The sequence below is a fragment of the Clarias gariepinus genome, chromosome 21 (genome assembly GCF_024256425.1).
Source record: "Clarias gariepinus isolate MV-2021 ecotype Netherlands chromosome 21, CGAR_prim_01v2, whole genome shotgun sequence".
Taxonomy (NCBI): domain Eukaryota; kingdom Metazoa; phylum Chordata; class Actinopteri; order Siluriformes; family Clariidae; genus Clarias; species Clarias gariepinus.
The window spans coordinates 28,263,516-28,275,000 of record NC_071120.1 but is presented as its reverse complement, the minus strand read 5'-3'; the positions used below and the strand labels follow the sequence as shown (position 1 = coordinate 28,275,000).

Genomic DNA, 11,485 nt, shown 5'->3' with positions numbered 1-11,485 from the left:
CACCTCGGTGGCGTATTCCTTCAGCTCGGCCAGGACCTGAGACACCACAGAGGACGAGACAGTGAGGGACGCGGTATCAGACACTGCTATAAACATATAAAAATTGTATTTCTTGTTATAAAAGTGTGTGTGTGTGTGTGTTGTTTACCTGCGCGATGTTGGCCTGAGACGCCAGGCGGATCATGATGTCCAGCTTCTCCAGTTTGACGTATATCGGGTCGTTATATTTCACAAAGAAAACCTTCATCTCGTGCTTCAGGACCTCGGGCCTGCAGAGGAACCAGAACCATCAGAACTCATCCTGAATCCACACGAGCACTTAAACCCCCGGGCACTGAGGGGGGGAGCTGCCCTCATGACCTTCTCCACCTGCTCTGATCTGTAACCAGAGCTGGGCGAGACGATACGAAAATATCGGCACTGGATTGGATCCTGATTTGTTACAAATAGATTTAAATTGTTAAACAAACTGATTGGAAGAAGTTGATGAAAATTCAGTTCTTCTTCTTTTCAAATCAACGTGAACATTTTTTGAAGATTTGACATTTAATTTAGTAAAAGATTTATATTTCTCTGTTAATGAAAGTTGACTACACTAGCTGATCGTTCACAAACCGCTCGCTACGTCGTGATCAAACGGTCTGAGATTTCTTCCCAAACTGAGACAAATCCACATGAATATAGAACTTAAAGTTATAAATAGTTTATTACAAAGTCAAAAATTTATGTAGTGTCAAAATATATTTATTTATTTATTTATTTTTTATAATTTTGAGTTGATAAATAAATACTGGTAAACATCCCCTTAATGAGATTATTTGTTCTGTTATTTGTTGTTGGTCTTAATGAATACATCTGAAGATGAAATTGTACATTTAATACTTACATAAAATTGCAATATGTCTCTTAGTATCACAATGTCAGTATTTTATTTTTGTTTATCAAATTGTGCCATCATAATCTTTGTTGTTTAATGAAGAAATAAATAATAATAGGTAACCTAAATGTTTGGTGAAAAAATTATACAAACTGCACAATTTTTAAAAAAGTGCATTAAAGAAATTTAACGAAAAGTAAAATAAAAACAAGTAAAAACTTCTAAATAATTATTAAAAGTGTTTTTAGAAATGTACAAATTTGCTAATATAAATTTAAATATATTTACATACGTTTATAAATCTACATGTTAATATATTTTTACATCTATATATTGGGATTATTTAAAGAGGAATAATGTTAAAAAAAAACCTTGAGTGTATTTGTTTCAGTGTTAAAGAATGACTTGGTATTTGTTTTGTTTCAGCACTGACAAGACATTATGAATTCACACACACACACACACACACACACACACACACAGGCTTAGTTCAGGGCGTGTCTGATTCAGAGCTGGTCCTGATTAATAATTAATATAAACGCATTTTCTCGCGTGTTCTGTTATTTCCGTGAGAACAGAAGGTTTATTTTTCAAGCAGCCCTTTAACGCGACGTGATACGTGAAGCTGAACGACTTGACGCACCGCTTCTGGACGATGAGGTTGATGTTCCTCAGAGCCACGTACTGCAGCTCGGGTTCTGCGGAGAGCAGGGTGACCAGAGGGGGCGCCAGCTTCTTCAGCAGGGTCCCGTAATAGTCCAGGTCTTTGGGGAGCATCTCCATGAACTTCATGAGCACCTTGACGGCCGACAGGACCACGGCGGAGTTAGCGTGAGACAGCCGCGGGGTCACCCTCTCGCAGATACTGAGGGGGAGGGGGGTGTAGGGGTTCAGATAAATACACAGGTAAGAGAGGATTTATTTAATTTAACTTAATTGTTCCGTATGCGTATTGAGAGGAGTGACCCAGCCTTGACCTCTGACCTCTGGGACTCGCGGTCGTCTCGGGGCGTGTAGTTGGCCAGACAGTCCAGGATGAAGATCTGCCCCCACTCGGTGCACTCGTTCAGGGCCGTCAGCAGCTTGTTAATGGTCTGAGGGTTCAGGTCCAGGAGGTTGCTGTTAGGATGCGACTCGGCGATCTCGGACAGAGCGGCTACAGCGTTCGCCACCACCTGGGGGAGACAGAGAGACAGAGACAGAGACATAGGGAGAGAGAGAGACAGGGAAATATATGAAACGCTTGGTCCACTTCTCCATCATGGTGCTGCTAAATGTTATAACAGGAGGAAACCGCTAACGCACTCGCAGTGAGGATGGGAAACACCAGGGGGCGCCGATACCACATCATCACACCTCTGTAACTATCACCACTTTATAAATATCCTGTTTTTATTACAATTTTAAGACCCTCAACTTAAAAAAAAAAGGTAACAAAGCTTTTTTTTACCAACTTCAGCAAATCATTAACTCCTATTACACAGGCTGCCTGTGTGTATAATAGTTTAGAGCGCCACCTGTAGGATTACAAAGAAACAGCAACGTTTTACCTCGTTAAACACCTCCAAAGTCTCAATACTGAACTTGACAGCGAGCGTCTAAGACGTGTGTGTTTTGAGACTAATTAGCGCTCGAGGTTTGTGTGTGTGCGCGACACAGAATCGTTATATCTGACACGGTGATTTTACTTTTATAGGCGCCAATACTTTGATCTTGCAGCCAATCAGTAAGATGTGAGGGGTGGAGGTTCCTCACCATGGGGTTGGAGTCGGAGATCAGATCCTTGAGCGTGTCCAGGAAGCCCTGGTCCTCCACCAGCTGGGCGTTGATGTCGTGCAGTTTGGCCACGCACACGGCCGCCGTCTTCCTCACGTACGGGTCCTCGTCCTTCAGACACTTGCGCAGGGGTTCACACAGGTACTCTGTGATCTTGTCCACGCGGATGCAGCCCATGGTGCGCACAGCCAGCGCTCGGATCAGAGGGTTCGGGTCCTCGCAGTCCTGCAGAGAGAGAGAGAGAGAGAGAGAGAGAAGCACAGAGATCAGATCAATGATGATCAGCTGCCCTCTGGTGGAGATCAGGGGGAACTGCACAGAGTTTTACTGACAAATTTATATGAACAACAATTACTTGGATTAAAAATAAAATTCTTTTTTTCTTGTAGTTAAAATGAGACCATGTACAATAGATAGAGAATATAAAGTATATAAAAGACGTGCGTCCCTCCCTGACCTTGACGAAGGTGTTGACGGCCATGATGGCCATGTCTGGCTGGCTCTTGGCGTAGTTCATCAGGTACAAGTAGACCAGCTTCTTCAGCTCCAGGTTGTCCGTCTGCATGCAGTTCACCACGTCTGGAAACAGCGCACTGTACAGAGACGAGACGAGACGAGACGACTGTCTGAGTCGCTTCACTGAGAGGAGACGGGGATCAGACGGCGTGTCTGCAAACTCACCTGACGTCTTTACCCACGGTCATGGAGGCGATCACCTTCTTCACTGCCTCCTTCTTCTTCTCCTTCTTATCGCTGTTCAGCTCAGCCTTCAGCTCAAAGATCTCTCCTGTGAACACACACACACACACACACACACACACATCAGCTCCTACACCAAAGGGTTTTAGTTTAGTGTCAAATTTCACTGAAGGAGATAAAAGAGGCGTGGCTTCTGCATATTCTGTCAGTTCCAGTAAAGGAGGCGTGGCCTCTGTGTATATTCTAGAATTCCTAGTAAAGGAGGTGTGGCCTCTGCATATATTCTGTCCATCCCTGTGAAGGAGGCGTGGCCTCTATTTTCTGTCTATCCTTGTGAAGGAGGCGTGGCCTCAGTGTGTATTCTGGGATTCCTAGTAAAGGAGGTGTGGCCTGTGCGTATATTCAGTCTTTCCCCAGTAAAGGAGGCGTGTCTTCTGTATATATTCTGTCAGACCCAGTGAAGGAGGCGTGGCCTTTATGTCAAGTCCAAGTAACTGAGATGAGAGGCGGGGCCTATGTGGCTCTCAGTGCCAGTTAAGAGGGTGAAGCGGGCGTGGCCTGACACTCCCTAAACAGCAAAGTTTTAGTAACTGTAGTAATAATCTCACACACACACACACACACCTGTCACTCTGACACGAAATAAAGAGAGGAGAGAAACGTGTTGTTCTGTTCATCCTGACAGAGTGTGTGCGTGCGTATGTGTGTGTGTGTGTGTAACTCCTCATAGTGTGAAAGACAAACACACTTTATAACAAACACTACGGGAGAATTAAATGTGGCGTTGTGCTCTAACGCTCTGTAATTTAACACAACGTCTCTCTCACACAAACACACACGCGCGCGCGCGCACACACACACACACACTTCCTGTAATGTTCCTTCCACATTACCCGCGACCCAGAGAAACAGTCGTGCGGTTAATTCCTACCTTTCTTGGTGGTGGTGAAATATTTTGAGTCGGTCATCTTGGATCCTAAGCTTCTGTTTTCCTGCACAGGAATGAGAGACGCAGTCAGAGAGAGAGAGAGACACACACACACACACACACACGAGTGAGAGCAGGAAACTCCAGAAGTGCGTGATCATGAAAAATAGAGGAAGCTCCCGGGCGTTATCGCGGGGATCACCGGGTCACAGACCTCGAGCTGAAAAACAACCGAAATAAAATACACTGGAAGCTAATTTTCCCCTCATTCAGCTGAAATCTCACACAGACTCATCGTCAACACCATCACGCCCCCCACCTCCCACACACACACACGCACGCACGCATGCACACACCATCTGATCGTCTAAACACTCAGTTTATTAAACAGTTTAAATAAAGAATGACATTATAATAGGAACGGCGCGCTACACTCGTGCTAAGTGTAAAGCTGCAGGTCATTAGCGTTCAGGCTGAATGACAGAGGAATGTGTCCGAGCACGCAGCTGTGTACACACGTGTGTGTGTGTGTGTGTGTGTGTTTACACGGAAAGCACCGGCGCACCTCGGAGCACAGCGGTGACACGAGCAAACATTCACACACGCCCCGTCCTCACCGTAACCGTCTCGACGAGTTAGTCGAGAAGCAGAAAAGGGGCGGAGCTAGTGCCGCTGCTCGATGCTGATTGGTTACAGGCAGTACCACACATCATACAGCACAGTACACTGTATACACACACACAAACACACCATCATCATCACCATAACCTCAGTTATTAAACACCGCTGACGGGTTAGTGTGCAGACTGCAGGGCTGTTACCATGGCAACCGCTCAGGCCTCCATCACTGAGGGGCAACTGCAGCTCTTACACTCTCGAGTCACACCTGGGGTTAAAGGTGCCTCCTGGGTCGGGGGAGAGTCACATGACTCCAAACAGATGTGCCAATAGAACTACCTGTGTTTACTTTCAACACTCACACCTGGTAACATCTGGAACACCCAAGATATTTGCACACACACACACACACACATCAGGAGGCATGAAGTGGGTTTGTTAGAGATCGCTGACGGTGGAGAAACCTGAGAAGTGGTGTGTATTATTCACGACTGAAAACCTGCTCGCTCGCCAGGACGCTTATAAAACACTCCAACGCGCGCGCGCGCACACACACACACACACACACACACACACAACAACAAGTAAGGCTCATGTAACAAACCGCCCTTAATTTAGAGGATTTAGAGAAACGGCTTTAAAACTCCACACGTCCCAGATCCTGGTTGGTCGACAGGTTGTAAGATTAGCGTTTAAGGTTAATGCGTAACCGTTTCCATGGCAACGCCTCATCCAGAGCTCAACTTGGGGACGTTTCCCGTGCTGATTTAGGAAGGAAGGAGTCTCCAGTGTCAGTGAGTGTGTCGTGTCCAAAATGTTATGGATGATTAACACGAGAATAAACGAGAGGATGGACAGACTGAGGGAACGGGCGATTCGGTGTGTGTGTGTGTGTGTGTGACGTGTGGAATTCTGAGTATTAAGGGAAAAGAGACACAAACTAATAAACTGGCAGCGTTAAGAGTTTTATTACTTACATTTATATAAATATTTTATAATATAAATAATATTTTACAGCAAAAATAAGTAAGACTTTATTTAAAAAGTGTAAAAAAGTATAAAATGTTTATGGTTCTGTAGAGAAATTAAAAAAGGATCAACTGCTTTAAAAGCTCTGCAGACATTAACACTTGTTTTAAGTACACTGCATACTTCTGTACTAAGCAGTGCGGACTGAGCTGCGCTGTGCGGCGGACTGGCGCACTGCTCACGCGCACTACGTAGTACGCTAGTATGGATTTGACAACCTAGCATCACACCCGTGACTCTCGCGCTATATAACGCCATCTTACCCCACATATGTTTGGGTTTTTTTTACTAGTTAACACAGATAAACATTATTAATCATCATAAATTGGTTTTATATAAAAAGAATAACTTATCCAGGATGATTTTAAAAGCGAATCGCACTGAGCTAGCTCACAAAACAAACAAACACAAGATGCTAACTAAGCTAGCTTGGCTAACACGTCCTGAGGAAACACTATTTGGGTTCGTGTACAAGATAAAATAAATAAAAACAACAAATAAACGGTTATTCCTTCATTTTATACAAGAGTAATAATAACTTTATCACGTTAAGGTGATAAACATTTAGATTGCTAGTTAGCTAGCATGCTAGTCAGGTTTTAAAATGTAATAGGAATGAATAGAAAATTCCACAAACGTTATCGCAGACACACTCTAATCTAAATGTATAAATAATGTTTAATTTTTAAATACTCACACATAACTGACTTGCCCAATCCATTTTTCGCAAATTTTTTGAATGAAGCTATCGCAAAAGCTAGGGTTAAAACTCAGGCCGTTCCCAAACGCATTTCTAGTGCACTAAGTCTCGCGCGCGGTACAGCGCAGGCACCATTAACTCCACAGACTAAGTAGTGCGCATAGACGAAGGATGCAGCTCGATTTGAGACACAGTCCGCCCGGGACATGTCGCTAAAGCTAATGCGATTGACATGACCTTGTTTAGCCGCAGATTTAAAGATATTTAAGCCTTTAATCCTCTTTAGCAGCCAAACAGTCGGATAAACAAACTCTAAAGATAAACTCCGAACTGATAAACCGAATAAAAAGCTAAAATAAGAATAAAAAACCCGCGGAACTGAGCAGAGCTTACCCGAAGTGCAGTGTGTTCCTCCTGCTGATCTGATCATATGAGTCAGCCCTGGGCTCACTCACACACACACACACTACACACTGGTTAGTACACAACCATTATTCATAACACACATTAATTTTACATGCACACTAAACACAGACACCTGCTGGTGTTCTTTATCAGGAAGTGTGCAGTGTGTTAAATCTGTTTCATCTGTTTGTTCTTGAAGCCTTTATAGGGGCACATACTTATTCAACATTTCACATTTCTTAGACATTCTGTATCTGAATATAAAAAATTGTAAAGCGGAATATCATTTGTATTATACACTGAAATACTGAAAATGTTCAGATCAAAGAGTCAGATCAAAGAGTCGAATCCCAATGTTCGGATCAAAGAGTCAGATCAAAGAGTCGACTTCTAAGGTTTCAGATAAAGGATATTCGATTAAAGAGTCAGATCAAAGAGTCGACTCCTAGTGTTTAGATCAAAGAGTCAGAACAAAAAGTCGAATCCCAATGTTCAGATCAAAGAGTCGACTTCTAATCTTCAGATAAATTATATCCAATAAAAGAGTCAGATCAAGGAGTCGACTTCTAATGTTCAGAAGCAAAGATATCCAATAAAAGAGTGAGATCAAAGAGTCAACTCTTTTTTTTTTACTATTATTCAGATTCTCTGTCTGATAAAAAAATCGAATCCCAATGTTCGGATCAAACAGTTGACTTACAATTTTCAGACCAAAGAGTCAGATCAAAGAGTCGACTTCTAATGTTCAGAAGCAAAGATATCCAATAAAAGACTGAGATCAAAGAGTCAACTCTTTTTTTTTTTACTATTATTCAGATTCTCTGTCTGATGTCAGAGCGCTTTATCTGCGGTGAGGAGAGCACTTCCTCTCCCTGAAGGCCAACACAGAGACTGAGGAGAAGCTGCTTCCCGCAGGCTGGACGGGCTCTCAACCAGAACTCCACATGGTCACTTGTACATTTGCACAGGACACATATGTTGCACATTTCTAGTTCTGTTTACACATACATGAGGACTAAATATTGCACTTTAAATCTGGACCATCCCACCACTGATCATCATTTCATTTCACACTCCACGACCACCTGTACTGATGCTGTCTGCACATTCCATATACTTTATATACATTTCTTTTCTTTTTTTTTTTTAAAATTTTTATTAATTTCTGTGTTATACTTTATTTTACAGTAACAAAATTACTACATTTTATTTTTATATTTTACATTCTTTTCTATTGGCATTTGCATTTTATTTCCATTTTTGTTTCACAAACAGTCGTGTTAGCGTTTTACTGCATATCATCCTGTGTACGGTTGTGTATGTGACAAATAAAAACTGTAATTTGAATCAAAAGAGTCAGTTCAAAGAGTCGACTTGTTATGTTCAGATAAAAGAGTCAGCCTTAGAGTTGAATCCTTATGCCCAGTCAAGAGAACCAGTTCAAAAAGTCGACTCCTAATGTTCAATTAAAAGAACTGGCTTAGAGATCTGGGCCCGTATTCACAAAGCTTCTTAGAATTCTCTCAGACAGCTCCTATCTTAGCTTAAAAAGTCCTAGCTGGGAGTCTCAGATTAAAAGTGATTTAGGAAACTTCTTAGATCAACTCCGAATAAGGAAAGTACAAAACCCTGACTCCTTAACTCACACCTTCACCTCTGAAAACTGGAGACTCCTTCCAACATCGTGTTAACATGATCACATTAACAATCTGTATAAATAAGTGTCGTGTGTGTGTTTATATACACGTCCCTGTGTATGAGCCAAGTAAACGTTACTCAAACGTCTCTCACCTCTCAAACACTGAATCAGATGATAAACTGTTTGTGTTTAAACGTTAATCTGCAATCTGAAACCCTACAATCAGGGATGTGAGAAAAACACAGCTCGCAGTTTCTCACATGCCGAGTTCTAAGAGAAGAAAACTTCTTAACCTTCCTAAACAGTCCTGTGATCTCCTTAAAGCTCTGACGCTGATCTTTATTATCACAGTGTGTGCACTATGGAATTACAGCATTTATCTGTGTGTGTGTGTGTGTGTAATCCTGTATGTATCAGGACAGAGACACAGAGTCCGAGGTGGGAGAAGCACTGTGATGAAAACATCAGCTTTATTATAAGATCTTTATTAACAGCGTAAAGTTCTGCTCCTGCAGTATTGCTCATCAACACACACCGATCGCTCCAGCAGCTCAGAGTCCTCGGTACGTTTCATCACCGGGAAAGACAGAAGGGAGGAATCCAGCAGACGGGATACAGACGTCGATTTATGTGAGCGAGACGTGAACCAGCGATGAGAAGTTTAAATAAGTTTAAAGTCCAGGCTGTAGAGAAAGCCACGCAGTCTGTAGAACACACAACATTTTTTTCCCAGCTCTTTGTGAATAAACAACACACACACACACACACACACACACACACACAGATACACTATAATGGGATTAAATGGCGGCAGTGAAGTGGTTCTGAGTAAAGATGTATGAGGCTGGACTGTGTGTGTGTGTGTGTGTGTGTGTGTGTGTGTGTGTGTGTGTGTGTGTGTGTGTGTGTGTGTGTGTGACACCATATCCGCTCCCAAACTAATGAATAAATAAAAACACATTGTTGTAGGTTTCTCTACAGAATGTTTAAAGGCTTGATGCAGAGAGAGAGAGAGAGAGAAGAACCCTCAAGCCCTACAGCATCAGGGTGTTTGTTCATTATCTTGTGTGCGGCCCCGTTTTCATAAATACATAAAAGACATCATCATCATCATCATCCTCCTCCTCCTCCTCACTCTTACTACCTTCATCACTGACATCAGCAGCACCACCACCAACTTCACCATTAATATCTTCCTCATGACCTTCATAATCATCACCTTCATCACAACCATCATCATCACCTTCAAACTACCATCATCATCACCTTCATCACAACCATCATCGTCACCTTCAAACTACCATCATCATCACCTTCATCACTACCATAAGCAATCATTTAAAATCCTTAAAGCCTCAATCAGGAATCCTTGTGCATCTGTAACAGGCACACACGCACGCACGCACGCACGCACACACGCACACACGCACACACGCACACACAAAATCCAGGATTCTGATTACCAAAAAAACGTTTTGGAAATAATTATAAGCACAATTTATATTTTCCTGTTTGTTTTCAAAATCAACATGCTGGGGGCAAAACGCCGAACACCTAAGGTTTACCAAACAGAGTCAGCCAAAAAAAATAAATGTATACACACTTCAGGAAAAGAAAAATAGTATGATGTATATTATATTATTAATATATAATGTATAGCAATAAAGTATTTCTTTTCCTGAAGTGTGTATATCGTTTGCCTGACTGTGTGTATGTATACAGTATATAAGAAATAAAATCACAAAAAATGTAATCAGTAACCCCAGACATATTACATGTATAATAGCTTATAATAATAATTAAAATAAATCCATCTTTGGAGAAGCTCTAATGGTTCGGGATCTACAGCAGTGTGTATCAGATGCAGAACGTCTCGGTTCCTGATTAAGGCTTTAAAACATCAAATAGACTGTAAATCCAACCGCGCATCAGTTTCACTCCGTCACGTCAGACTGAATAAAACCAAAACCTCCTGCAGGAAGAACAACCAACCGGGGTTAAACACCAACACACACACACACACAGTGTTTACCCAGAAAACACAGCAAAATCTTTTCACACACAAACATGCAGTTCCTTCATTCCAACACACACACATCTGGACTTTTAATCAGCATTTCTTTCTCTCTCTAAAACACTACAATCTGTTTCTCTGATGACGCGACAGTCTTGTCATGTGCCGACTCGCCCACTAGAGGGAGCAAAACAGCTACAAGTTACATCCAAGCCCTGGAAGCATCGCGTGAAGTTTTTACATTGGCCTCGTGATGTTCGCAACATCAAAGCAGTTTTATCTATTTAGTCTAAAACACGTAGCATCATGTGATCGGGGGCGGAGTTTGGTGTCACATGTTTGTTGTACCTAACAAGATAATAAATAGAGCGTGAATGCAATGTAGTGATTTTTTTAAGAGTGCAAGATCTCACATACACACAGACACACACACACACACTCTTGTGCGTTCTTTAAGGCAAGACAAGTTGTCAAGGCATTATTTCTCACAGCGATATTGCATAGCCAAGGCAAAAAAACAAAACAAAAAACAATTCGTCCCAAAACCCAGATTTCGACTTTGGAAATATTTTTACAGTTATAAATTTAAACTCCACAAAATTCACGACACAATTAACATTCACAAATATATTACACATACACCTTATTCCTCTTGAGAACATAAATACTTTAGATTTATATACACTTTTCTTCTTTTTTTTTGGATATTTATAATATTTTTCACTAAGCGAGCGACTCCAGCGTGCACACAGCAGATGGAACCTACGGCACCACGTGAGCGTGAGAGTGAAGTTCTAATC

At 41.9% G+C, this 11,485-nt stretch overlaps 1 protein-coding gene across 4 annotated transcripts in view; it reads right to left on the bottom strand.

Annotated features, from left to right (window-relative positions):
- ap1b1 (adaptor related protein complex 1 subunit beta 1) overlaps nucleotides 1-7,094 on the bottom strand; it is an 18,557-nt gene extending 11,463 nt beyond the window's left edge. For 3 of the 4 annotated variants that reach the window (XM_053480906.1, XM_053480902.1, XM_053480903.1), the window contains exons 1-9: nucleotides 6,625-6,649; nucleotides 4,284-4,344; nucleotides 3,335-3,440; nucleotides 3,111-3,246; nucleotides 2,633-2,878; nucleotides 1,862-2,052; nucleotides 1,521-1,742; nucleotides 149-269; nucleotides 1-36 (exon numbers count right to left, since the gene is read on the bottom strand). The exon at nucleotides 1-36 is cut by the window's left edge and continues 60 nt beyond it. In XM_053480906.1, coding sequence (XP_053336881.1) covers nucleotides 1-36; nucleotides 149-269; nucleotides 1,521-1,742; nucleotides 1,862-2,052; nucleotides 2,633-2,878; nucleotides 3,111-3,246; nucleotides 3,335-3,440; nucleotides 4,284-4,344; nucleotides 6,625-6,648 — 1,143 coding nt within the window. In that variant the 5' untranslated portion in view covers nucleotide 6,649. Of the gene's footprint in view, nucleotides 37-148; nucleotides 270-1,520; nucleotides 1,743-1,861; nucleotides 2,053-2,632; nucleotides 2,879-3,110; nucleotides 3,247-3,334; nucleotides 3,441-4,283; nucleotides 4,345-6,624; nucleotides 6,650-7,020 lie in introns of those variants that run through there. The other variant, XM_053480905.1, reaches the window with a different exon arrangement.
- Between the last annotated feature and the right edge of the window lie 4,391 nt (nucleotides 7,095-11,485).